Here is a 23,928-nt window from a genome sequence, read left to right on the forward strand (position 1 = left end):
GCTAAGGTCTTTACTCTTAATCTCCATAATAACCTTTTGAAACAGGCACCAGATTGTCCACGCTTTACAGAGGAGGTAACTGAGGCTTTGTGAAGCCACATAACTCCTGTGCATCCTGCCTGGAACTTGAACCCTGAGTCTGAGGCCCGTGACCGCCCTCACAGCACTGGCTCCCCAGAGACATTCAAAACCGTTCGCCGCACTCAAGGGTAGAACGCCACACCTCTGTCTGTTCTTCACGGCTGAACAATAAATAAACCAGTTTGATTTCTCTTGGGTGTTTCAGCTGAAAGAACAGATAACATTTTCGACTGATAAGAACAGATACTACACTTGATCTTAGCCAAAAGGCCGAGAAGCAATGAGAACAGGTAACATTTTAAAAGGCAAAGTTTTCTCACCTCTTTTGGGGTTTCGGCTTTCTCAGACTTTGAAGAGGGACAGTGGCAGGAGGGTTTTCTCAGCTTTGGTAACCCTTGGAGGGCTTGCTGGCGTAAAACCTTAAGGACTGAGTCAGGATGTAAACTCTGGGGTACAAGGCACTTAACCGAGCACCCCACCCCCCTCTGGGCCCTGCTCCACCCCTCCCTCAGGGTTTGCTTCTTTCCATCTGCCAGGCTTTCCAAATCCAGGCCGTGTCCCATCCGTGGCCATGCCTCTCGCCCCATCCCCACACTGCTTCGACCTGCGACCCTGGGGGTGGCCCTGCTCCGAAGAGAGCCATCCTAATGCCAGTGTTGAGGAAATGCCTCTTCCCTTCAGCTTGGCTGCAACACGGTGGGGGTTTCTCCAGTGGCATTTGTGTTAGGGAAAGAAAGCTCCGTGGCCCAGAAGTTGACGAGCCGAGGTCCTTCATAGGTCTCAGAAGAGGCTGCTTTGGCCCACTCAGACTGTACTGGGTCCGTGGCGCCACCCCAGCTCTCTCCCCTCTGGTCATCACTTTCATTGTTTGGGGAACTTTTAACAGAGCCTTTCCCCACAGTAGTTCAGCCTGACTGGTTACATTCTCGAGTCCTTATTTGTTTTTGAATGGTTTCGTTGTTGTTGTGTGGCTGTACTTGACTGTGTGTTGTGTGGCTGTATGTGACTGTGTGTTGTGTGGAGGGGCTTCTAGTGGCCGTTTGATTCAGGGAGGTTTGAAGAGGAGTTGACCCATCCCTTTGCCCTTGTAAAGGATCCTGTGGAAAGGAGGGAGTCACATCCAATTCAGACCCAATTCAGACCCTGTGATTCAGGTCTGCATCTGGAACACGTGGAAGCATTTGAGGTCAGCCAGCCTGGCTCTTGAATTTGAAGACTGAAAGTCTTCTGTTCCACCTTGAAGCAAACAAAGCGGCCAGCCCCGCATGGAAGCACTCTGTATTGCTCCCACCATTTCGGCCACCCGCACACCGCCTACAGTAAGGTCTGTCACCAAACCTGATTCGTCTGTGAACAACACATGTAACAGATCTGGGGGCTAGCTTAAGGTCTACTCCTTACTAGCATTATTAATGTTTTTTAATTTTTTTTGTTTTTTTAATTATATAAAGGCAGTAGGACAGAGCAGTTTGTATAGAGAGCATTTTGTACAGGCTGTGCTTCGATTTTATCACAACCACTGATTTCATGTTTGCACGTCCCCTTTGGACTTCATCCACATATGTATTTTAGCTGCATAATAGTCAGAGCTTTTGTGACTTAAATTTCCCAAGTGGAGTCAAGAGCCCCGTGAGAGCATTACTGCAGCTCCAACTAAACCCTTCTTCCTCCCCACAAAGACCACCGAGGCTTTTCCCCTTCACTGTCAGTCCACAGCCACACACCTGCGGCAGACACAGCGTATCTGTGTAAGTGAGGTGTAGCACTAGGTCTGACACACAGCAGGTGCTCAGTAAATGCTGGGAGCAATTGAGTTTCCCATGCAGACCAGTAGGAGCATTTTGTATGTGACCTTGGACTACTTACCTACCCATGTTTTTTCACTGTCCTGCACTGTCTCCTGACAAGAGGAACAAAATAATGCAGTGATTACCCTGTCTGGGAAATCTACACAGGTGAGGGGAGATCAGGAGGGAGAGTGAGCTTGGGTTTTCCAGGAGTGAAATAGAACTTACTGTAAAAAAATAAGTAGCCCTTAGATGGGATACTACAGGCTGGGAATGGACACTGTGAGATACTGCTGCCATCTCGTGGTTAGCATGCAAATGACAAACTTTGTACCAGACCTACTGAGGGGTTTAATAGTCAGGATGGAAAATAAAATCTCAGAATCTTAAAATGTTGGCATTCAAAGAGTCACACAGCCAGAGTCAACAGATGCTGATAGGAAGTCAACAAATTTTGGGCCCAACCCCTGCAGTTCACTGGCACAGAGCTGGTGGTCCAGGAGACGTGACAGACTCCGGTGTCCCCAGTACCTGCCAAAAAGCAGGTACCTGCCAAAAGCACCTGCCAAAAGAGTGACAGGTGGGAGAAGAGCAAACCCCAGTGGACGGCAAGCAGAGGAGTGATGGGGACTGGAACGTTGCTTTAACACACATCTATCTGGCTTGCCGTTTTTAGAACACGTATCATTTCAGTGGTCATAATGATTTATTACTTGTTATCGACCATGTGTACCCTAAGGCAAGGGTTCTTAGCCTCAGGTCTACCAACCTAGGTTCACCCATAAAATAGGGTAGAAAAAGTTATATTTTTGTTTTCATAAACCTCAGACTGAAATTTAGCATTTTCTCCCATTACAAATTAAGCAACACACTGCAGTGGTGTTATTAGAACCTGTGACTTCATCAAATGATCAAAGGATCAAATATTTTCCTATCACAGCATGGTTGTTCCAGATATCTCAGATCACCTACTCATTACTACTTTGAAATGACAGTGACTGTTTGTCCTGCGGCTAGCTCTAATTCATGTTCATGAAGAAGCACATATATTACTAAATCACTTGTCTTTTAAACTATTTTGATATGTGTATCTCAATATAACTGGTTTCTTGGAAGCCCTTTTTTATGTTACGCATTTGGAAACATTGTTTTTAAAGGGGTCCGTGGTCACGAAGTCGACAGTGGCTGTTCCGGGGTGGGGGGCTCAGAGAAGGGACAGGTGACCCTGGGCTGGACTAGTCACAGAGGGCTCCCCAGAGGATGGGGGGGTGGATGTCTTCTTCAAATTTTTCTTGCAGTTTTATTAAGGTAGAATTATCATAATTATCTCCACACTTTATTAACAGGGCCCCACAGAACAATCTGCACACAGGCCTTATCTGCGGAGGCAGAGCCAGGCTTTGCCAGACTGTCCACGTGGGCGGGTTTCTATGACTTCTTCTATGTCCAGCCCAGCAAATGGGTCCCTTTGGAAAGAATCTGAAAAGCTACCTCATACTAAAAGATAAATGACTAAAAACACTTTCATTTCAGGATGATTGCCATTTAATATGATTCCAAGCTCTGCGAATACAGGGGACTGACCTCTGTTGATGACCTTTGGTTGGCGTGGCACACGGGGTCTGTCTGCCCTCCAATCACACCGGCTCCCCCTGATTTGCTCATCTGCATTAGTAAGATTCCCTTGTTATAGACAGTGTAGAAGCAAACTCAGAAGAAGGCAACTCAACAGGATTCCACTGGAATCCAAGGAAGGCTGACCACACTTCTCGGAGCAGCAGGAATGGGGCAGCTCGGGGGCCTGGGCAATGGGTGCCTGGAGAGAGCTGAGCTCCCGCACACAGCACTGGGCACCTGGCAGCGAGCAAACTCTGACTCTGACTCTGATTTGGGGTGACCCCTGAGGTAGGACAGGCGTAATACTCCCAGGTGACACCGGTGGTCCGTGGACCACACATTTTGCAGGCAAGGGCACCACTCACCCGTCTCCACCACCATGCCCCCCTGCTGCTGTGTTCCTCGGTCCCAAATACCAAATCCCTGGGACAGAAAATGTATTGGCCCAACTTGAGTGAGTATCCGGGCCTAGCACTGAAACTATGGTCTGTAGACAGGGCCTTCTTTAACCCTGAGTACATCCGAGTTCTCAGAGGGGGACAAATGTTATCAGAATAGTCAAGCCCTGACTGGTGTGGCTCAGTGGATTGGGCATTGTCCTGCAAACTGAAAGGTCAGGGATTCTGTTCCCAGTCGGGCACATGCCTGGGTTGTGGGCCAGGTCCCTGGTTAGGGGTGTGCAAGGGGCAACAGATCAATGTTTCTCTTGCACATTGATGTTTCTCTCTCTCTTTCTCTCTTCTTTCCCCTCTCCCTAAAAGTAAATAAATAAATAAATAATCTAAAAAAAAAAACAGTCAAGAGGGAGGCATATGAGTGCCCGAGCTAAAAGCTGGACCCCTTGAGGCAGAGGTCATCGACTGCAGCCCTAGACCCCACTGTTCTGCGCTCTGGCCCGTCTACACTACCGTGTTCCCACCCAGGGACTTGCCCCAACAGCCCCAGGGTTGGGTTTTGATGAGGCTGTTACAGATGGGGTCCTGGGCTCCCCCACAGCCGTGTGAGAGTGGGCAAAACCCTTCAGAGTAAGTCTGGGGACACTTGGTTTAGTACACTCGTTCCTTCAGATATGGTTGCACTAGTCCTGTCTCGCACTCCACAGCGCCTTTCGAATTTAGCTGTGGACACCAGAGCCTGCCTCATAGATGAGCCGTCACTATTTCCTGCTCTTCTATTCTCTGACATCCATGAAGGTCAAGATCTCTCCCTATGATCCCCTCAGTTTGTACAGCTGTTGGATCTCTTTTCTCGGTTTCATCGCCTACAGCCACACACTCCTCCCTGCCCGCTTTGACTATACCCACAGCCAGGGGCAAGGGACACTCGTTCTGCTTCCGTCCTGTTGGGCTCCAGCCATTCAGGTCAGCCCTGCGTAGTCCCCCTCCAGCAGAGCAGAAGTACCTCCTTAAACTTTCTCACCCCTCCCTGGGCCGCAGAGCCTTTTAACCTTGGCAGGCCGTGGCCTGCGTGTCCTTCCCCAGCCACCCAGTGGAAAGGCAATTAGGAATTCATGGGCAGAAAGTGCCCAGTGCAGTGCTTCCTTTGGATTCTGGCAGAGCAGAGCAAGTTCTCTGAAAGCCTCTGAAAGAAGACTGATTGTGAGCACAGCCAGTACTGCCCTTGGGCTCTAACGCCAGCCAATGGGCTGATCCTAACTCCGCCCTGAGTTTTATGTTGCCCTGGTGGTATTGAAAAGGCTACAAGGATATCTTTCAAAACTGGTTTTTCAATTAAACTTACAAAAAAATTCATTTATTTCTATTTTCAGAGAGAGGGGAAGGAAGGGAGAAAGAGAGAGAGAGAGAAACACTGATGTGTGAGAGAAACACCGATTGGTTGCCTCTCACCTGCCCTCACTGGGACCTGGCCCGCAACCCAGGCATGTTGCCCAACCAGGAATCAAGCTGGCAGTTCTTTGGTCTGCAGGCCAGTGCTCAATCCACTGAGCCACACCAGCCAGGGCTGGTGTCAATGAAACTTTTAATTATTTTTTAATCTAAGTATAACAATATTATATTAGTTATATTTTAGGTGATTCAATATTTTTACATCTTACTGTGTGATCGCCCCACAAATTCTAGCAATCATCTGTCACTGTGCCTGATTAAAATTTTTAGTTTGAAATAATTGTTAGGTTTATAACACATTCAGTTGTAAGAAATCGTAGGGAGATCCTGTGTACCCTGGACCCAGGTCCCCAAGGGTAGCATCTCCCAAAACTATCCCGACCAGGACATTCACACTGACACGGTCCAGACAGAGAACATTTCCATCATGGCCAGGATCCCCCTGTGTTGCCCTCAAATAGCCACGCCCACCCCTCCTTGCTCCCACCCCTCCTTAATTCTTGGCAAACACAAATCTGTTTTTCCATTTCTATAATTTTATCATTTTAGGAATTCTATAAATAGAGTTATACAGTGTGTGCAGCCTTTTGGGATGGGCTCTTTTTTTCACTCAGCACGATGCTCAGGACTTTCATCCAGGTTGCTGCCCGCTTCAACAGTGCATTTCCTTCAGTTGCTGAGCAGAACGGACGTGCCGCAGCTCGTTTGGGTATCTATCTGTTCAAGGGCCTCAGGGTCGTTTCTGGGGTGGGGCTATTATTACAAAGAGAGGTGCTGTAAACATTCATGTGCTGGTTTTTGGGAAAACAGAAATGTCCAAGAATTCAATTGCTGACCATAGTTGCATGCTTAGTTTTTTAAGGAACTGCCAAATTGTCTCCCAGGTTGCCTGTACCATTTTACATTCATCTTACCGGTTTGAGTGAAGTATAGAATTTACTTTTCTTTCCATTATTTTATCCTCCCAATGTGCAAATACAATTGCCTTAAATATTAACTCTGCATACACTTATTATAATATTATAATAATATAATAAGACCATATTATAATTTTTGCTTCAACTACAGAATTTATAAAATACAAAAGAAAGTTTATTATATTTACCTATCCTTTTAAAAATTTATTTTCATTATAGTTGACATATATTAATTTCAGGTGTTCAATGCTGATATGCCTTTGAATCAGACTAGTTATTCATAATAATAAGTCTAGTTGCTACAACAGTATTGACCATATTCCCTATGCTGTATGTTACCTCCCCATGACATAGTTTATAATGCCGCAGTTTGTATTTCTTAATTCCTTTCCCCTTTCCCCCATCTCCCCCACTCCTTTCCCCTCTGGCAACCATAAATTTGTTTTCTGCACCTATGAGTTTGTTTGTTTTGTTCATTTTTGTTTTTTAGATTCCCCATATAAGTGAAATTATATGGTATTTGTCTTTCTCTGTCTAACTTCACTTAACATAATATTCTCTCGGCCCATCCATGTTGTCACAATGGCAGGATTTCATTCTTTTTATGTCTGAGTAATATTCCATTATATACATATACACACACATATACATATATGTATGTCTCACATCTTCTTTATCCATTCATCTATTGATGGACACCTAAGTTGCTTACTTTTTTATATTTTTGTTTACCATGTTCTTCCTCCCTTTCTGATGTTCTAACCTTCCTTCTTTTACTTTTCCCTTTCTGCTTAAAGAACTTCTTTAGCCATTATTTTACCGAAGGTCTGTTGATGAGAAATTGTCTTCATTTCCCTTTATCTGAGAATATCATTTTTTAAATTATATTCTATTGTTTATGCTATTATAGTTGTCCCAGATTTTTCCTCTCTGTCCCCCTCCGCCTAGCCCCCCCATTCCCTCAGGCAATCCCCACACCATTGTTCATGTCCATGGGTCCTGCATATATGTTCTTTGTCTGCCCTATTCACTATGCTTTCCTTTACATCCCCATGACTATTCTATAACTACCGAATTGTATTTCTTAATCCCTTCGCCCATCCCTCTGAACACCCTCCCATCTGGCAACCATCAAGATGCTCTCTGAATCTATGATTCTGTTTCTGTTCTGATTGTTTATTTTGCTTTTAGATTCAATTGTTGATAGATTTGTATGTATTGCCATTTTATCATTCATATTCTTTATTTTCTTCTTAAAGAAGAACCTTTAACATTTTCTGTAATACTGGTTTGGCGATAATGAACTCCTTTAGCTTGTTATTGTCTGGGATGCTCTTTATCTGCCCTTTGATTCTAAATGATAGTTTTACTGGGTAGAGCAATCTTGGTTGTAGGTCCTTACTTTTTTTTATCATTTTGAATATTTCTTTCCAATACCTTCTCGCCTGAAAGTTTCTGTTGAGAAATGAGCTGACAGTCTTATGGGGGCTCCCTTGTAAGTAACTAACTGCTTTTCTCTTACTGCTTTTAAGATTCTCTCTTTTATCTTCAACCTTTGGCATTATAATTATGATGTGGCTTGGTGTGGACCTCTATGGGTCCATCTTGTTTGGGCCTCTCTGTGATTCCTGGATTTGCATGCCCATTTCCTTCACCAAGTTAGGGAAGTTTTCTTTCGCTATTTTTTCAAGTAGATTTCCAATTTCTTGCTCTTTCTCTTCTCCTTCTGTAACAGGGTGCAGCCAAGAGGGGAGCCTCAAATAGGGATCTGTAATAAGATCCAGAAGAGCCTGGAGATAATTGGCTCCACACCACAGGGCCACACCTGCCCAGGATCTGGCAGCTGTAGCCAATTGTGAGAGGGGCTGGAAATGGGGCTTCAGAGGAAGATTGGCACTGGGATTTAAACCGAGACGCAGCAGCCATTTGAGGGGGGGAACCATGCAGCCCTGCAAGAGAGAACCACACAGCTTTGGCAGAGTGAAGACTCGCGGCCCTGAGGGAGAGAACCACGTGGCTCTGGCAGAGTAGGGACCCCCGCAGCTTTAGGAGATATGGTACTATGGACTGGGCAAGGGGGGAAGGAAGGAAGGACTGTGTCTGTTTGTGGGTGCTTTAAGGGACTTTAGGATTTTTGGTGAAGACATTAGGTCCCTACTTTAAGTTTATATAGCATTAAATAAACGTTTCCTTTCCTTTTCACAAATCTCTGGCATTGAGAGACGTCTTTCCTCTGGCGGCGGACATAACAGACCTGGGGGCTTCTTTATATCGTCTCAGGCCCCCCTTGTTTGTTCTGTAACACTTCTGACACCCCTATGATGTGAATGTTGGACCTCTTAAAGTTGTCCCCGATGCTGCTTATACCATCCTCATTTTTTTGGATTCTTTTTTCTTCTCCTTGCTATTCTGTTTAGTTGTGATTTGCTTCCTTATGTTCCAAATCACTGATTTGATTCTCAGCTTCACTGAGAATATCTTGATTTTCCCATTATTGCTAAAGGATATTTTCACTAGATACAGGATTCTAGATTGAAGATTCTTTTCTTTTGACACTTGAAAACTTTTTTCTGTCCTCCATGGTTTCTGATGAAGAATATGCTGCTATTCAAGTCATTTTTCTCTTATGGGCAAGGTGTTGTTTCTCTCCCATGTTCAAAAAAATTTTTTTTTGTCTTTAGGTCTCAGAAGGTTGAAAATGACGAGTCTTGGGGTCATTTTCTTTGGCCTTATTCTCTTTGGAGTTTGCTCAGCTTCAGGAGCCTGTAGGTCTTGGGTTACCTGTTAAGCTCCAGCCCCCTTTTCCTCTGCTTCTGGTACTCTGATGACAGGAAGGATGTTAGATCTTTTGTTCCTGTCCCATAGGTCCCTGAGGCTCTGCATATTTATTTTTCCATCCATTTTCTCTCTGTTGGTCAGACTGGGTAGCATTGATTGGGTTCTACCTTCCAGTTCACTAATTCTCTCCTCTACCCCCTCTATTCTGTTGTTAAGCCTATCCAGTGACATTTTTATTTTGGTAATTTTATTTGGTCATATTTTCCAGTTCTTACTTTTCCATTTGGTTTTTCTTTACATCTGTTTCTTTGCTGAGACTTGACTTTCTCATTTGTTTGAGGCATGTTTGTTGTTGTTGTAGTATTTTTTTTCCCATGGCTGCTGTAAAACCTTTGTCAGATGATTCTAACATCTGTTGCCTCACTTTTGGCTTCATTTTTCCCTTCAGTTTGAGAAGTCCTGGTCCTTGGTGTGATGAGTGATTTTTTTATTGAAACTGGACATCTCTGAATTATGTAATGAGACTGGATCTTATTTAAACTTCTGTTTTAACTGGTTTTCTATGGCATCACTCCAGCAAGGGAAGGGCGAGGTGCTGCCTCATTACTGACAGGTGGGGAGAGGAGTCCAAACTCTCCACTTGGCCTCACTGACACCCAAGGCCAGGAGCTCCTCATTAGAGCTAGGCGGGGGTGGAAGGTTTCCCTGCCCACCACCATGGTCTCACTGACACTGCAGTAGAGGGTGTGTTTGTTACCACTGGGCAGTGATCAGTGGCCTGACTCTCCACTAGGCCTCCTCTGACACACCCAGTGGGTTGGGGGAGAGGAGCCCCAAGCTCAGGTCCCCTGCATGTTCTCCACTGCCCCTGTGGGCAGGAGGGACCTGATAACTGCCCAGGGGGTGGGAAAATGAGAGTCCCAGCTCCCTACATGGCCTCCTCTGGCATCATCTCAAATATAGGAAGAAGAGCACCTCATAACAGCTCAGCAAGGGTGGAAGTCCCAGCCCCCAGTCCATGGCAAGGCCAGTTTTCCCTGTGGTGTTTGGCTGGGGTAGACAAGTTATTGTCTAGAAGTTTTCTGCCTTGTTAGGCTGGGCTTTTCTGCATTCTATGGCTAGAGAAAGCAGGTTTTCTTTCTTTCTCTCTCTCTCTCTCTCTCTCTCTCTCTCTCTCTCCTACTCCCTCTCCCTCTCCCTCTCTCTTTCATGTCTGCTCTTTTTGGCATTTCTGGGTTGCCGGCTTCCTTAGCTCCAAGTCTGAGGATGTAAGGGGATGGGGGATGGGGAAAGATGGGAGACTTACCACCGTGTTGTTCTTTAGGTCCCAAGGCCCCTAGCCAATATGACTTCTCTCCACCTTTCAGAGTCTTATGTTTGTTTTATATATAACGTCCAGGGATATTGTCATGCTTAGAGGAATAGGGAAAAGTGCATCTAGTCCATCTTTCCAGAAGCAGAAGTCTTCTAATTATTTTAAGTTCAAACATAATGTTCATGGTTTCTGCTACCAATTTTCTGGTTGAATCACTAGATATTAGGTTAGCTTCTTGAGATAATGAATTCCCTCTTGCAGTAGAAATGTGATTTAGCTTGTTCTTATTGTACAAGAACATTTCTAGGTCCCCCCTTAGAACCTTCAGGGGAAGTCTGACATGTGATTTAAAAAAATGTTGTTTTTTTTACTCTTCTCCGGAAGGTACTGAAATCCAGAAAGCAGACTAGAGGTTATATGGCAAACACACAATAAATATCCTTTGGAATACAGTATTTATTGGATCAATGCCCCTGAGGAGTCATTCACTTCTTTATAGCCCCTCCAGCCCCGACTCTTCATTGAGGGAGGGCTCTAGGCTTTCTAGCCAGACTGAGGGAAGATGAATTATGTTTAGCACCTGCTCTGTGCCAGACACTTACTAGATACTTTATACATACGTTTTTTTCATTTTGTTAATCCTCTTAAGCACACTTTAGTTGTTTTATTATAGTTACTTTTTAGGTGAGAAAATAAAGTTCACAGCTAAAGACCAGCAGGCCTAAGATTTCAACTCAGGTCTGCCCACGTACAAAGCTTGTGCACATACAAGGCTGACTCTTTTGAGTATATTTATCTCCATTTTAGAGATAAGGAAACTGAGGTACAGAGATGTTTCTAGAGCATCCTGAAAGACCGTTGAGATGAGATATGAGAAAGCCAAGGCCTCAAGAAGGGGAGGGGAGATAAAGGGATATCAAAGAAATGACTAATCATGCTGTGTCCCTAATGCCACAGGCCCCTCGCTCCCAGGGAGACTTTATAGAAAAGAAAAGCAGACTAACAGGACCATAGGGGCCAGCGGGGAACCATCACCAATGGCAGCCAGCTGTGGAGGAAGGAGGTATCTGTCTTGTCTAATGGAACGACTCTGCCTTCTAAGAATCTGCTTCTCTTCCTCCCCAGCTGCCTGACTCCCTTCCCAGCTGCCGACAGCATGAGATTCCTCCAAGTGTGAGCCCACTCACTAGATCAGTCCAGAGGGGCAGCTCTGGATGAGGAAGGGCCAGTGCAAGATCCAAGGATCCTGGGAGGGAAAGGCAATGGTAATCCCCTTCCTTGCTTTTCAACTGGCAGAAAACAAAGTGTCATCTCCAAAAAACCAGGGGAGACTGTATTTTTTGCTTGGGCCTGGGAGGCTTGCGATAATGCTATCTATTTAAATTTTCTAGCAAAGAAAGAACAATCACCAGACTCAAGGAGAAAACTGTTTTCCTAAGCCAGGAAATCCTGTCACAATCTAAACTCGGCCAGAAAAGAAAGGTCCAAAAAGTGACATCATTCAGAGGAAAAAAATGTCTAAAAGGGTAAAGTGACTGAATACTGGGAATCAATCTCTGCAAAAGGAACAGGGTACAGCCAGGGAGGATCACGGGACCTGTGACAGAGCAGGCCATCTAAGCATCTGTATTAACGAAACAACACTTTCATGAGGTGGGGGGAGAAGCCCACGTGGACAGAATCAATGGCTCTTTACCTTGTTTCATCAGTTTTATTGGTCATATATCCAGAATTCATTATATAAATCTTTCAAAATAACTAGATTTTACAAGAATAGTTTATAATTCAGTTCTAAATGAACAAATACTTGACACAGGAAACCATTTTTACAAATACATATGTTTTCTTATAAGAATACTTTAATAAAATAAATCTCTATACATCATACAAATTTTATGCAGTTCTTTTCTCCATTCAATCATCATTTCAAGATTTTCTACCATAGTATGTCTATCACATCCAATAAACCAAGTAACAGTTTGCTGCTCCTTGTTATTCTAAACTATTACTGAGATTTCACACTGTTAAAGACTTTTTAGGCTTCTTTTCTATAATCTTTTCCAATCTGAAAGAATTCACATATTTAGGTTAGAAGAGGTCATTTGCACAATACTCCCTCTAATTAGCACTTGACTCAGGTTAATCACTGTGCTTGGTGAATGATCTTTTCAGTTTCCAGGTGAGCTAGGGCAGTGGCTGGTAGGTTTTACCCCCATTGCATCGAGCAGAAGGGATAAACCCTGGTAATTCCTAAGTTTCTAAACTGCAAAAAAAAAACCCAAAAAAAAAACCCCTAAAAACAGAATTAAATACAAATATTAAGAAAGCTAAAAACATTGCTATGGATTAGAGAATGCTTTTAAATTCAAGGTCTCTCCCAGGTTGAAGAAGACATAAAAGAAATAAAGTATGAGAATATGGCAGTAGTTTGATAAATATTGAAAGACTGAAGAGGCAATCACTTAGGTCAGTGATGTATCACATCCAGAGTGCCGGAAGACACACATTCAGTGGCGAGCTGAACTCAATAGCTGACGTCTGTGTTATGCTGTGAATTTGAAATACCTTAATCAATATTCACTCGCCCAAAGCAAGTAATCATTTAAGCCTGGGGAACTCTACAGAATACTGACCACATTTACCTGAAAAGACAGGACCCACAGAGGGAAACATTTGGCAGTAATTCCATTCCTTTGCTGTTACTAAAAAGCGTGTCCACTTGGCAAAGCCTGTCTTACTTCTCAGGCAACATGAATTAAAACCAAGAGACCAGCAATATTCTATAGTCATGTTCCTGAGTACTCAGCTCCAATTATCCAATTATCCAATATTCTTAAAAAGATTCTTTAATTGAGCCCTGTCCGACAGGAGACTGAACAGTACTTGGGGACTACACTGTGTCCCATTTTGCTTCTCTTTTATTTCTCTCGACTTCTCTTTCTCACACCAGTGTAACATTTGCTACATGTTTTTACCAAAATACTTCAGCAGTATTGGAAATGAGTTATTCTGTGTTATCGAAAGTGTCCAATCACATTACAATGGATCACATTTGCATCGTGACTAGGAGATGGTCAGACGTCTACTGCAGTGACTTTGCAAATTCCGCATAGTCAATGTATCCGTCATTGTTCTTGTCATCATCTCTCAAAACACCATCTATTAAGTTAATCAGGTCCTCTTCGCTCATTTGTGGTGCTTGTTCTTCCCCTCCCTGCAAAATTCAAATTAGACAATGAGTTGGCATCTTATTGGAAGTGCTCAGCAAATTTTGAAAATGTCCAAGCTTATACGTGTCCAAAAACTCCTCCAGTGAGTATGTGGCTTCTTGTAGGAACCCACAAACCATATATCCGATATAGAGTCAATTCATAATGATCCAGTTTAGAAATTATATTTGCCAGTTAAAAGAAAGATACAAAGTTGGCCCTTGCTTATTTATGTTAAAAATTACTTTCCGGACTTCCGGCAAGATGGAGGCATAGGTGGTCACACTGTACCTCCACGCACAACCAAGATTGGAACAACAACAATTTAGAGGCAGAATAACACCCAGAACTGACAGAAAATTTATCTGAATGGAAGTCAGACAGCCAAGAAGTTGAAATAGACCCGTTCATCCAGACCGGTAGGAGGGGCAGAGACAAGCAGCCCGCCTGGGTCATGAGTCGGAGAACAGGGAGAATTGGGCGCATAAGGCAACCGGGAGCACGTAAGGCACCCAGGGCGCACAAGATCACAGCGGGTGGACCCTGAGTACACAAGCGGCAGCTGGTGAACCCAGTGAGGCAGCAATTGTGGAGCAGGGCAGAGCGTGCAACCCAGGATCCCAGGGAAGGGACTGAGGTCCCACGAGAACAGAGCTACCACCATTGTTCCCTCTCAACCCCACCCTCATATACAACGTCACAATCTAGCAACTGGGGTGCCCAGCCCTGGTGAACACCTAAGGCTCCACCCCTCACCATAACAGGAGCGACCAGACCAAAAAAAAAAAAAAAGGCTCAAACAGAAGAACAAATCAGTGCCCCAAAACTCATCCTTTTGAGTGACCAAGAGATAGCTAACCTATCAGATGAACAGTTCAAAATACTGGTAATCAGGAAGCTCACAGAATTGATTGATTTTGGTCACAAATTAGATGAAAAAATGCAGGTTACCATAAAAGACATGAAGGAAAATGCACAGAGAACCAATAGTGATGGGAAGGAAACTGGGACTCAAAACAATAGAGTGGACCAGAAGGAAGAAAGAAACAACCAAACAGGAAAGAATGGAGAAATAAGAATTCAAACAAATGAGGAGAAGCTTAGGAACCTCCAGGACATCTTTAAATGTCCCAACATCCGAATTATAGGGGTACCAGAAGGGGAAGAGGTAGAGCAACAGATTGAAAACGTATTTGAACAAATCATAAAGGAGAACTTCCCCATTCTGGCAAAGGAAATAGACTTCCAGGAAGTCCAGGAAGCTCAGAGAGCCACAAAGAAGTTGGACCCAAGAAGGAACACACCAAGGCACATCATAATTACATTAGCCAAGGTAAAAATGAAGGAGAGGTTCCTAGAAGCAGCAAGAGACAAGGAGACAGTCACCTACAAAGCAGTTCCCATCAGACTGTCAGCTGATTTCTCAAAAGAGATCTTACAGGCAAAAAGGGGCTGGAAAGAAGTATTCCAAGTCATGAAAGACAAGGACCTATATCCCAGATTACTCTATCCAGCAAAGCTTTCATTTAGAATGGAAGGGCAGATAAAGTGCTTCTCAGATAAGGTCAAGTTAAAGGAGTTCATCATCACCAAGCCCTTATTTTATGAAATGTTAAAGGGACTTATCTAAGAAAAGAAGATTTAAAAAAAACATGTATAGTAAAAGGACAGCAAACTCACAATTATTAACAATCACACCTAAAGCAAAACCAAAAGAAACTAAGCAAACAACTAGAACAGGAACAGAACCACAGAAATGGAGATCACATGGAGGGTTAGCAACAGGGGAGTGGGAGGAGGAGAAAGGGGGAAAAGGTACAGAGAATAAGTAGCATAGATTGTAGGTAGGAAATAGACAGGGGGAGGGTAAGAATAGTATGAAAAATGTAGAAGCTGAAGAACTTATGACACATGGACATGAACTAAAGGGGGGGAATGTGGGTGGGAGAAGGGTGTACAGGATGGAGGGGAGTGAAGGGAGAAATGGGACAACTGTAATAGCATAATCAATAAAATATATTAAAAAAATTAACAAAATGAAAAAAATTACTTTCCATCCTTTTATATTTACAAAGTCATACATGTTCGTCGTAGAAGGACAGATCTGGCTCACACAGAACTGTGCGTTTCAGAGATTCTGTGACCCACAAACCCGTCCTAGAGAAGAGCTCACACTCTGGGCACCATTTACCCTGAGAAAGTAAGAAGCAGTCCACTCTGGACCACACCTTGGAGTCAGACCCAGAGGAGGAAGGACTGCCAACCAGCAGAACCGGTTAGGATCTTTGAGGGGAAGGTGCTTCTGTTCCAGAGGCTCCCTGTGCCCAGTGCTGAGCTAACGCTGTTCATATCCCGTGCCCATTCCTCCTCTGGCCCCTTTCCCATGCCTGCCCTTGCTTCTCCTACAGCCACCACCACGCTCGCCTGCCAGGACCCTGAATCCCTTCTTCTACCTGATGCCAGACTCCCCTCATGTCCATCTGTCGGCTTCCCACAGCACAGAGCTTCCTGAAGCACTGTTCTAACATGCCGTTCTCCTGTGCAGAGCCATTAGCGCTCCCCACTGCCTTCAAAGGAAGCCCAAACCTCCTCTCCTGGGCAGCCAATGTGATCCCATCCCCCTCACCAACTTTGCCTCTCCCCCTCTCTCTACACTGCAGCATGGCAGAGCAGGACCGGCATTCTATCTGAAGACATAAGATTTCAAATTCAGTTTCCTCCCCTCCAAAATCAGGTAATAACAATGCTTGCCCCTGCCTACTCACAAGCTGTTGCAAAGATCCAGTAAGATCTCCAAACTATGAAAGTGCTTTATAAACTGCTTTGTGTGCAGGAGTGTACACACCTTCAATGATTGCTGAGTCTCTCTGTCCCTTGCTTCCGACTTTCCACTCTTCTCAAACAAAATTTCTCTCCTGCTCTGCATTGTGAACATGGTCTGTCTTTTGGGCACTGGTTCGCAAACTCTGGCATGCAGCAGAAATACCTATGGCACTTGTTAAAGACACAGGGCCTGGGGCTTTTGCCTCAGCAGGTCACCCTCTGCGAGAAGGACCACTCAATAGGATAAGAGACAGAACAGAGTGGCGAGTGGAAAAAGGAGAAGCAATAATACTGGTACACATGGACAGCACAGGTCACTAAGCCTGGGGACTGAAGTCCCAAAGGGAGACCTTTCAGGGCCACAACCCCATGCACCACTGCCTCACCTACCTCTTTATGGACATGAGTGATGGCTGTGGAGAGTTCTAGGCCATCAAGCAAATTATTGCCGTCATAGTCATGCATTTTGAAATAATGGAGCTGCAGTTCTTGTGGGGACATCTGTGCCTCTGGTTTGTTGATGATGCCTTCTAGATGTTCCATGATGTGCCTGGAAACCAACAGTGAGACTCAGACCACCTGGCAGGGCCGGTGGGGTCATGCCGAAACCTAAGGACTCTTGAAAGTTCAAGGTCTGAAAATTCACCCATCGAACAAAAACAAACAGATACAGTGGCAGACCACATTCAAAGATGGCAGGTACAGGCAAGGCCGTGAAAGGAGCAGGGAATAAAACCAAACACTGCCTCTATTATGCTGGCAAGATTATGGGTGGTTTTTTTTTTTTATTACTAGAATGGTGTTATAATATTTTTGAGGCTATCAATTTAAAAATATCTTTTAAGCAATTCAAGAATAACAGTATAATATGTGAGGCTAAATGGACCAAGACAGAAGTTGCAAAAAATGATTCAATGTTGGAATGTGCCAATAAAAAAAGAATCTTGTCGGAGTCAAGCAACCGTAGCCCATCCTGGCCGCCACCACTGTGGCTGCGCGCGTGTGTGCATGTGTGTCTGGCTGTCTGCAGTGAGAGACAGAATGAGTTCAGGCAAGTAAGTCATGGACCCCACTGGGGCCTCAAGACCCCCCACTGGTGATATCACAACAAAGGAACACCTGACTTACGGGTGGCTGTAAGGAATATATCTCATCCTTGGAAAATGTCAAGGAGCACAAATAGAAAGGAAAGAGACTGAGGGTGCCATGGAAGCTGGCTGCAGCTGCAGAGGAAGGGGAGACCCCTGGCCCGCGGCCCTGGCTGAATACGTACTCTTGGTCGTGCACTGTGTTCTTGTCCAGGCCCACGCTGCCGGGATGGGAAGAGCCGACCCTGGGCTCCTCGGCCCTGGTACCCGGGGCACAAAAGGCCCAGAGCAGACCCCAGAGGAAGGGGGTTCTAAGCAGCCGCAGAGATCTCATGGTCACCGGTACCTGGGAGGTGGGGACACAGAAGATGAAGCTGAGAACACCAGAGCTAAAGTTCTTACAAGACTCTACGCAGTGTGCTCCTGAGAAACCTGATGAAGGAGCAAGGTCAGGGAAGAGAACATGCTAATCTGGCTCCAAAACCAGCTCTGCCACTAGACCACTAGACTCGAGGGCCCCATCACACAAACGGGCGAGTCCATGACATTCCCTGAAGCACCTTCAGAATGCTTCAGAAAGCAACTCACTGACAGCTTAAAGGGCTGTGAAGATCATTCCTGCCTATGAGAAACTTACAGTCTGGCCCTGGCCAGTGTGGCTCGGTGGATTGATGCCAGCCTGCGAACCAAAGGGTGGCCTGTTCGATTCCCTGTCAGGGCACATGCCTGGGTTGTGGGCCAGGTCCCTGATCAGGGGCATGTGAGAGGTAACCCCACACTGGTGTTTCTCTCCCTCTCTTTCTCCCTCCCTTCCTGTCTCTCTATAAATAAATAAATAAAATCTTTTTTTTTTAAGAAGAAACTGGTGAGAAAAATACTTCCTACCGGGAGTGCTAATAAAGGTAGAAAGTGAATTGTACTAAAGACAGATAAACCCTCTGAGAGTTCACAGAAAGAAATTTCAGAGGGTGGGAGCAAGGGAGGGAAGTGGGTTTGTCTGGAGTAGGGGGAAGAATGCAGACACCTGTAATTGAACAATAAAGTTAATTAAAAAAAAAAGAAATTTCCTCTGGATGAGGGAAAATCGGAGAAGGCTGGCAGACATGGGGACACTTCAGCTGGGCCTGGATGGGTAAGTGTGCTATGGACGTGCAGGGATTAAAGGGCCAAGGGAAGGGTGTGAGCAGAGTGGCAGGTGCAGATGTGTGGGAAAGAAACTCCAAGGGGTTTGGTTGGTCTGGAAGCCAGAGGCTGTGAAGTAGGCAGAACAGTGGACAACAGGCTGCAGAGGCTGACCAAGCAGTACTGCATGTGACTTTGCGTGGTAAGCCAAGAGGATGGAAGTATCCTGAGGCTAATGGGGAGCCATTGAGGACTCCTGAATGGATGATGAGGTCAGAGTTTGTGTTCAGAATGGCTTATCTGGCAGCAGGGAAGGTATTTAGTGGAGCAAATACAGAAGCAAATACAGAAAACACAGAAGCAAATACAGAAAAAATCTTCAATTTAGTTGGTAGAAGGAATGAGGTAAGTTCAAGGCCATCACAGAGAAGATGACATTAAGCTCTTCTTTCATTTACAGGCCTGTGACAAAGGACAGTAACTTAACCACTGTGAAAGAGCACTGGAAAGGAGAGGTACACAGAAATTAGGATTCTGCCCTGACTGGTGTGGCTCAGTGGATTGAGCACTGGCCTGCAAACCTAAAGGCTGCTGGTTTGATTCCCAGTCAGGGCACATGCCTGGGTTGTGGGCCAGGTCCCCGGTTGGCTGGGGCCAACCCATTAATGTTTCTGTCACACATTGATGTTTCTCTCCCTCTGTTTCTCCCTTCCTGCCCCTTGTTCTAAAAGCAAATACACTAAAAAAGATTAAAAAAAAAAAAGAAATTAGGATTCCATCAAACACTCCCAGGTTTGGCGAGACCTGCACCTGTGGTCAGCAACAGGAAGACGCAGTCAGCCACAAGCAAGCTCCCTGAGGCCAGGTGCGCTTTGTTCCCATCACTATTCCCCGCCAAGAATCAGGCAGGGCTTGACTAACTGTTTGTTAAACTGAAAGCCTCGGTCCTTTCTGGGGCTTATGGACTGGCTCCAAGAAGGGAGGGGAAGGACAGCCCGGAGTCCCGCACACCAGCACAGAGAGAAGCCCCGACTTCCACACTCACTGCCCCAAAGGCAGCAGTGCAGATTCTGGTGGATGACAAGGGCCGTGAGTTCTAAGGGGCAACTGCAGCCACAGCCCCAAACCTACAGCAGTAACAAGAAAGCATACTGCACTGGCCGTGCCCTTACATGTGCTACCCATGGAGCCCTGCTCCAATACTCCCAGCACCTGGGCTGGGAAGTGGACGTGCGGCAGCCCCCACCCATCCTAAGGGGCAGGACCCTGGAAAATGCCACCTTTTCCTGAGGTTTAGGGAACTTTCCCAAACCCACTTTGCCTGTCAGTATAACCTCCCATGCCTCCTCCAAGGAGACAGTCAGTAGGATGCACGACTTTTAGGGTGAAAAAGCAGTACCTAGTCTTACTACTGAAGAGGGATATCCTAATGCAATCTGTCAGAATTAAAAATAGGAAAAGATGTTCGATATATATGGTTTATATCAAACAAAAAGAACAGGCTGCAAAAATCTATAAAGAATAATTCACTTTAAAAGTATCCAGACCCTGAAGAGGCCACTGCCACTGCACCTGATACCAGAAAACAAGGTTTCAAGTTACTCTCGGCAGGGACAGCACAGGCCGGAACAGAACAGAACAGGACGGCTTGTTCGAGTTCTGGGCCCGGAGGGATCAGCGAGAGAAGCCAGTTTCTCCCAAGCCCTTCAGACTCATACGGCCCAGAGGCCTCTTTCTCCAACACGCCTTCTTTAATTCCAAGTCTGACTTAGCTGTCCTTCCCATGTGCTCCCGAGTGCTTCCCTTCCAAAGGGTCCTGTCCTTTGCTGACAACAGCTGTGAACTTGATCTTGAACAACGCCTGACTACCGTCAGTGCCCCTCGCTGGACTGGGTGCCGTGAGGGTGGGCGCTGCATCTACATTCCTAGCATCAGACAGTGCCAGGCATGGAGGTTACCAGGCACAGTCCTTAGACCGTGTGCCATGGTCCCTGGGGGACGTGGGGAGCCTCACTTTCACATACATGCTGCCAAGTCTGGATGTCAATCTAATTAATTGAGCATACAACTTTTTTTTGAGATCTCTATCAGAGAGTTGAGCTAAGAGATCACTAAACCCATGGTACCATTTCCTGTAAGTACACGGTTGGAAACTTAGTACATTAAATTTGGGGGGGGCAAGGATTCTATCCAAACAACACTGAAAAGTAACCAAGTGATTGGTAGTGCAGTACCTATGGGTCCAAATGATCCCTTCTCCTAGGGAGGCAGAGCAAAGGCCGAGAACCCCTGATGCGGAGAGTGTCCCACTCAGGCTGGCTGCGGCAGGTGTCTAACTACAGGCATACCTCGTTTCATTGTGCTTCTCTTTCTGTTTCTCCCCAACATGGAGGCAAGACCCGCCACCAGCAAAAACATTGAGACTCCCTGAAGGCTCAAATGATGTTTAACACTTTTTAGCAATAAAGTGTTTTTAATTAAGGAATGTACACAGTTTCTTAGACATGTTTTTGCACTTTGCACACTTAAAAGAGTACCAGTATAGTGTGCACATAACTATTATATGTACCGGGAAGCCAAAAATTTCATAAGACGCACTTGATTGCAAAATTTGCTTTATTGTGGTGGTCAGGAACCGAACCCGTGATATCTCCGAGGTGTGTCTGTATTAGAACACAACAGAAACCAAACGTATGAACACAGAGTGGCAATGAACACAGGGAATTCCACTGCTACCTAACACTTTAAACAGTCACATTCAGAAAGAAACATAAGCAGTTCCCGTCACCCCTTTGAACAAGTTGCATCATCCACAGTCCAACCACTTCGCCCAAGGCCATGAGCAAAAAGCCACGAGTAAACCCCAGGAGTTTCTGACCTCACTGGCCTTCTTTGAGAATATGTAAAGGTTAGGTCAGAGAAAACCCGAAGGAGGAGAGGTTTCTGAAGGAGACCTCAGAATACAACCCACACTTTGAGACATTCAGCACAAGAAGCCTCAGTCCTGGGGACAACACACCAGACCCTGGGCAGCAGTGAGCCTCCCGCAGAGCTGGGACTGTGACAGGGTTCCCCTCGCAGCTCCAGCGTCCCCTTCCAGTCCCAGGGCATTTGCTCCCCCTGGCTCCACCTGTCTGCCGTCCCTCTTCCTTCCAGGCCCCGTTCAAATACCACCTCTGGGCTCTTCCAGCCTAGATCAGTTGTTCCCTCCTCAGCCCTCAGTCTGCAGCCTCTCACGCTCATCTGGCCTTAAGATATGGTCACACATTGTTCTTCTTTTATTTTACTCTTCTCCCTCTCTGAGGGCTGGGAACCTATCTGTTCTATCACTTTCTACCCTACAAAAGTTACCATAAAGTGCCGAGCTGACCTACAGACGGCTGACGTTCGTGTCTGAATCAGGGCAGTGGGTCTTGGCCCAGGCTGAGTTGTTCCCTATCACAAAAGCTCTGGCCAAAGCTGGAAAAGTGACTTTCCTCGGAGCCCTCCCACCAGTGACTTGGCCTGGCCCGCCTGGCCCTCCCATGAGGTGGTTGGTCCTATCAGCACAGAACCGTCTGGAGCCAGCCTTTCCCCCACCCAGACCACAGCAGCTGTTAGCACCATTTCCCTCACACCAAGGGCCCTCAGTTAAGAATTCAGACTCAAAGCGGCCACACTCTCCGACATCCAGACACCCCATACTCAGAGTCAATGCCAAAGAAAAACTCTGAGCGGTACTTCCCCACTTAAAACTTCCCTGGGCCTGAACTGAAGACGAAAAAATAACTAAGTTCCTAGACCAAAGAAACCTCCATATAGGATGGGGGTTGAGAACAGATTCTGAAAGAGCAGATCGGGGAGCCCAAGGAGCTGCCACACTTCCTTTACACATTTAACTAACATATTTTTTATTTACTTATTTTTTTAATCCTCACCTGACCACATTTTTTTTCATTGCTTTTAGAGAAAGAGAGGAAGGGAGAGAAGCATCAGTGTGAGAGAGAAACACTGACTGGTTGTCTCCCAGAGGCGCCTGGACTGGGCATTGAACCTGCTACCCTTTCATCCCCACACAATGCTCCAACCAACTGAGCCACACTGGCCAGGGCATAACATAATCTTTCCCCATAGCCTGGTGCTGCACAAGGTATTAAGGGTAGGACTGTGACTGCGACAAACTCCACTCACACAGATTACAGCCTGTGGACCAGTAAGACACACAACCCACACCTGAAGTAATTCGTCAAGGATTCGATTTTTTTTTTAACCAAAGGACAGCACCTGAGGCAGAGGGGACCTCTTGTAACAGACACCTAAGCCTAGAAAGAACTTGGTCCAACCCAGAGCTAAAAAGGGTTCAATACGGTTGAAGACACACTATAGTGGAGACCGATGAGTTAAGAGTAAAAAGACAGCAGGCCACCAAGGGGCTTGCAAGCCCTGTTGGATAGCTTGGAAGAGCAATGAGAACCCACTGGAAGGTCGGAGAGGGAAGAGGCACATGATCAGATCTGTGCTTTAGGACCATCACTCTGGCTTCCCAGTACAAAATTACAGGGAAATCAACAAGGCATACATGGGATCAGTCAGAAGTCGACTGGGGTAGTCCAAAGAAGAGATGATGGTCGCCTGAACTAGCTAGAGCAGTGACTGGCAGTGTAGAAGCGGACGTATCCGAGGGAGATTTGTGATGGATTCCATATGGGTGGTAAAGGAGCACAGGAGGTTGGGAATGACGCCGAGGTTCTGGCTTGGGCACTGGGTGGATGGCGTGCAAGCCCGGATAGGAAATACAAGAGGAAATCTGCTTCCCTCGCCTTCTCACTTCCCCGGCACAGCCAAGTCAGGTTCTCCTGGCCAGACAGGACCAGTCTGTCGTCTCCTCCAGGGCCCGATGGCGACGGAGGGTGGGGGACACCAACAGCAGACTGAGTCACGCCCCACGGCCGGTCCTTCAAGAGGGCAGACACCTGCCCGGCCGGGCCCCTCTGGCTTCAAAGCCCCCAACGACCCGAGAGAAAGGCTCGGCTCCTAGCCAGCTAAGCTCCCGAGGTGGCTCGGGGGCGGAGACCCACACCTAGGCCACAGAGGCCTCTCAACCTGAGCCCGAGGCCCGGAGACCCCAGAGAGGCACTGGGATTCCGCCCTGTTGTGGACCCTTGGGCGCCTCTCCATCAACCTCCTCCCCCAGGGTCGAGTCAAGGGACCCACAAACCGCGGCCCGCGACTGGGATGCTCCCGGGTTCACTCACCCTCGCTGCCCGCAACTAGTTTCCTCAGACGCGAAATGTTCCAGCCTGAACCTCGCCAGCCCCCGTCCTCAGAAAGCCTTTTTCCCCAGCCCCGCCCCGCCCCCAGACCT

The 23,928-nt window shown here is 46.2% G+C and overlaps 1 protein-coding gene and 1 pseudogene across 2 annotated transcripts; both read right to left on the reverse strand.

Annotated features, from left to right (window-relative positions):
• Positions 1-204: 204 nt before the first annotated feature.
• On the reverse strand, positions 205-363 carry LOC114501251 (annotated as a pseudogene).
• Positions 364-12,033: 11,670 nt separating this feature from the next.
• On the reverse strand, positions 12,034-23,928 carry MCFD2 (multiple coagulation factor deficiency 2, ER cargo receptor complex subunit). 2 transcript variants are annotated; one of them, XM_036027932.1, is made up of 5 exons: positions 23,819-23,901; positions 21,183-21,247; positions 17,648-17,808; positions 16,765-16,924; positions 12,034-13,556 (listed from the first exon to the last, which is right to left on the reverse strand). In XM_036027932.1, exons 3-5 carry the CDS (start codon positions 17,794-17,796, stop codon positions 13,425-13,427), a joined length of 441 nt encoding a protein of 146 aa, XP_035883825.1. In that variant the 5' UTR covers positions 17,797-17,808; positions 21,183-21,247; positions 23,819-23,901; the 3' UTR covers positions 12,034-13,424. The 2 variants fall into 2 exon arrangements, with proteins under 2 accessions (XP_035883825.1, XP_028371306.1); XM_028515505.2 differs by lacking the exon at positions 21,183-21,247 and having other exon boundaries at positions 23,819-23,928.

The sequence above is a fragment of the Phyllostomus discolor genome, chromosome 6, assembly GCF_004126475.2.
Source record: "Phyllostomus discolor isolate MPI-MPIP mPhyDis1 chromosome 6, mPhyDis1.pri.v3, whole genome shotgun sequence".
Taxonomy (NCBI): domain Eukaryota; kingdom Metazoa; phylum Chordata; class Mammalia; order Chiroptera; family Phyllostomidae; genus Phyllostomus; species Phyllostomus discolor.

What these genes read in the sequence shown, in the direction of transcription:
- MCFD2 (XM_028515505.2), bottom strand. Translation starts at nt 17,796, where the DNA reads ATGAGATCTCTGCGGCTGCTTAGAACCCCCTTCCTCTGGGGTCTGCTC. An exon ending in AACACAGTGCACGACCAAGA is followed by an intron (nt 16,925 to 17,647) that starts GTACGTATTCAG and finishes GTTGGTTTCCAG; the next exon opens with GCACATCATGGAACATCTAG. An exon ending in TCACTCATGTCCATAAAGAG is followed by an intron (nt 13,557 to 16,764) that starts GTAGGTGAGGCA and finishes TGAATTTTGCAG; the next exon opens with GGAGGGGAAGAACAAGCACC.